Below are 2,955 nucleotides of genomic sequence, written 5' to 3'. Positions count from 1 at the left end.
GCAAAAAAGTGGACTGAGTTTTCAGATAGCTCTGCTGAGACGCCAGATGGGGATAGTAATAGCTCAGAACCCCTCAGGATTAGTCCCATTGGCTTCAATGGGTGTCGGGCTGCTCAGCACTTCTTGGCAGCTGGCCCTGTACTGTAAGCAGGTGGATACCGGTAGGCAAGCCATTCATTGGGTTTTAAGCCAGACAGACCTGGTTCTGTATGCTTTGTCCCCTGTCCGGTGCTGCTCTCAAACCAGCCATGGTTATCTCTGGTATCATGCATGGAGGATGCTGTTTCGCGGACTGTGTTGCTTCGCCCCTGCCGGTGTGAGCTCACATGCATTGCGCGCCATGACCTCACACGCACTGTGCATGCGATATCATGCTGCTGGGGGCGGGGACACACAGGCAAAGGCGGGGACAACGGAGGGGAGGTCCTGGATTCTGGGGCTGCGTCAGTGGCCACCCTACATACTGGCTTCTGCTAAGGTCTTTCTTTGGCCAAAGAGCTTAAAGACCCGTTTCCGGACCTGCTTGGACTTCATGCCGTAGATGACCGGGTTTAGCATGGGGGGAACAACGAGGTACAGGTCAGCCACCAAGACCTGGGTGTGAGGAGCAAGGCTGAGGTCCAAAATATGCAGGTACATAGAAAGGAGCCCTCCCAAGTAGAAGAGCAGGATGACACAGACATGGGAGCCGCAGGTGCTGAAGGCCTTGAGACGCGCCTCCTGAGTCGAGAGCCGTAGGACGGAGCGGAGGATTATGCCATAAGAGCAGGTGATGAAGATGAAGTCTGTCCCCACAAGGGCTGTGGCCACAATGATGCTGTACAGGTCGCTGACTGCCGTGTCTGTGTGGGCCAGCTCCATCACAGCCATGTGCTCGCAATAGGAATGAGGGATGACATTCGTTTTACAGTAGGGCAGACTGGTTAGAAGGCAGGTTAAGGGTGTCACAATCCCCACCCCTCTAGCAAGGGACAGCAGCCCAATCTGGGCAATCTTTGAGCTGGTTAAGATAGTCTTGTATCTCAAGGGCTTGCAGATAGCCACGTACCGGTCTAAAGACATGGCCAAGAGCACCCCCGACTCCACTCCAGTGAAGGTGTGGATGAAGAACATCTGGAGGAAGCAGGCCCCGAAGCTGATCTCTCTGGAATCCAGCCAGAAGATGCTCAGCATTTTAGGGACAACGGCAGTTGAGAGGACCAAATCAATGACTGCCAGCATGGAGAGGAAATAGTACATGGGCTCATGGAGGGTCTCCTCCTGCTTTACAACGAAGAGGACAGTACCATTTCCTAGCAGAGCAATCAGATACATGAGGCAGAAGGGGATGGAGATCCAGACATGCTCAGATTCCAGGCTGGGGATGCCGGTCAGCAGGAACGTAGAGGGGTTAGGGCAGGTCTGATTGAAGGTTGACATGACCTACAGCAGTCGTGGATCAATCGATTTGCAGAAGGTCTTTCCCTGCAATACAATAATTGAAGGGCTGGGATTTTTTCTGGATGCTGGACATTTTTCAAACCCAGCACGAGCTCATTTGGTTTATTCAGGCCAAAGCGTTCAAAGCTCGGTGCCATAAATTACGCTCCTAAATTGGCAGCACGGTCTGGAGGGGCAAAGTGGTCTAGTGGGGAGGGCACTGGACAGCAAGTCAGGAGATTTGAGTGCTGCCTTGGGCTCTGCCACTGAGCTGCTGGGTCACCTTGGGCCAGTCACTTGCTCGCTCTGTGCCTCTGTTCCTTTTCCTTTGTCTGTCTTGTCTTTTTCCTTTGTAAGCTCTTCCAGGAAAGGGTTCTCTAGCATGAACATGTGTATGTACAGCTCCTAGCATGGTGAGGCCCTGATCTCAGCTGGGGCCCACAGTTGCTATTGTACTGACAGATGGGGAGAGTAGGGCACAGAGATTTCCATGCCCTGCCCTCTTTCCCCAGCCACCTTCCATGAACCAAGTGCAATCGGGAGACCCAGGAGCCTCTACGAGGATCCCACCGCAGACTCTGAGATAAGAAGAGGAAGATGAGGACTGAGGACATAAGATAATGTTTTGGAGACAGCAGACAGCCCTGGCTACTCCCTGATCAGCCTATGCCCCTGTACAGCTATTGCAGTGTGTTGTGCCAGGGGTGAATCTGGCCTGATACGTCCATGGCAAAATGAACCAGAGAGAATTGCAGCTGTTTGATCATTGAAAATTACAGCTGGTGCATCGAGAGCTGTGAGGAATCAAGGATGTAAACAATTAAAAGTTTGACAACATCTATCTATCTATCTATCTATCTATCTATCTATCTATCTATCTATCTAAGAGCGGCCCTACTGGGTCAGACCAAAGGTCCATCTAGCCCAGAATCCTGTCTTCTGACAGTGGCCAACGCCAGATACCCCAGAGGGAATGACCAGAACAGGGAATCATGAAGTGATCCATCCCCTGTTGACCATTCCCAACTTCTGGCAAACAGAGGCTAGGGACACCATCCCTGCCCATCCTGGCTAATAGACATTGATGGACCTGTCCTCCATGAATTGATATAGGTCATTTTTGAGCCCTGTTATAGTCTTGGCCTTCACAACATCCTCTGGCAAAGAGTTCCACAGGTTAACTGTGTGTTGCGTGAAAAAATACTTCCTTTTGTTTCTTTAAACCTGCTGCCTATTCATTTCATTGGGTGACGCCTAGTTCTTGTGTTATGATAAGGACTAAACAACACTTCCTGATTTACTTTCTCCACATCACTCATGATTTTATAGACTTCAATCATATCCACCGTTAGTCATCTCTTTTCCAAGCTCAAAGTCCCAATCTTATTAATCTGTCCTCACATGGCAGTCGTTCCATGCCCCTGTGCATTTTTGTTGCCCTTTTCTGAACCTTTTCCAATTCCAATATATCTTTTTTCAGATGGGGCAACTACATCTGCACGCAGTATTCAAGGTATGGGTGTACCATGGATTTAT

General features: G+C 50.3%; 1 protein-coding gene across 1 annotated transcript; it reads right to left on the bottom strand.

The window, feature by feature from the left end:
* Positions 1–456: 456 nt before the first annotated feature.
* Positions 457–1,419, bottom strand: LOC144259698 (olfactory receptor 52K2-like). The gene has a single exon (XM_077808004.1). The coding sequence runs from the start codon at positions 1,417–1,419 to the stop codon at positions 457–459; it is 963 nt and encodes a 320-aa protein (XP_077664130.1).
* Positions 1,420–2,955: the final 1,536 nt, after the last annotated feature.

Source organism: Eretmochelys imbricata, chromosome 1 (genome assembly GCF_965152235.1).
Source record: "Eretmochelys imbricata isolate rEreImb1 chromosome 1, rEreImb1.hap1, whole genome shotgun sequence".
Taxonomy (NCBI): domain Eukaryota; kingdom Metazoa; phylum Chordata; order Testudines; family Cheloniidae; genus Eretmochelys; species Eretmochelys imbricata.
The sequence above is the reverse complement of the archived record's forward strand: the minus strand, read 5'-3'. Positions and strand labels throughout refer to the sequence as shown.

Excerpts from the sequence above, each read along its gene's own strand:
- LOC144259698 (XM_077808004.1), bottom strand. The coding sequence starts at position 1,419 with ATGTCAACCTTCAATCAGACCTGCCCTAACCCCTCTACGTTCCTGCTG.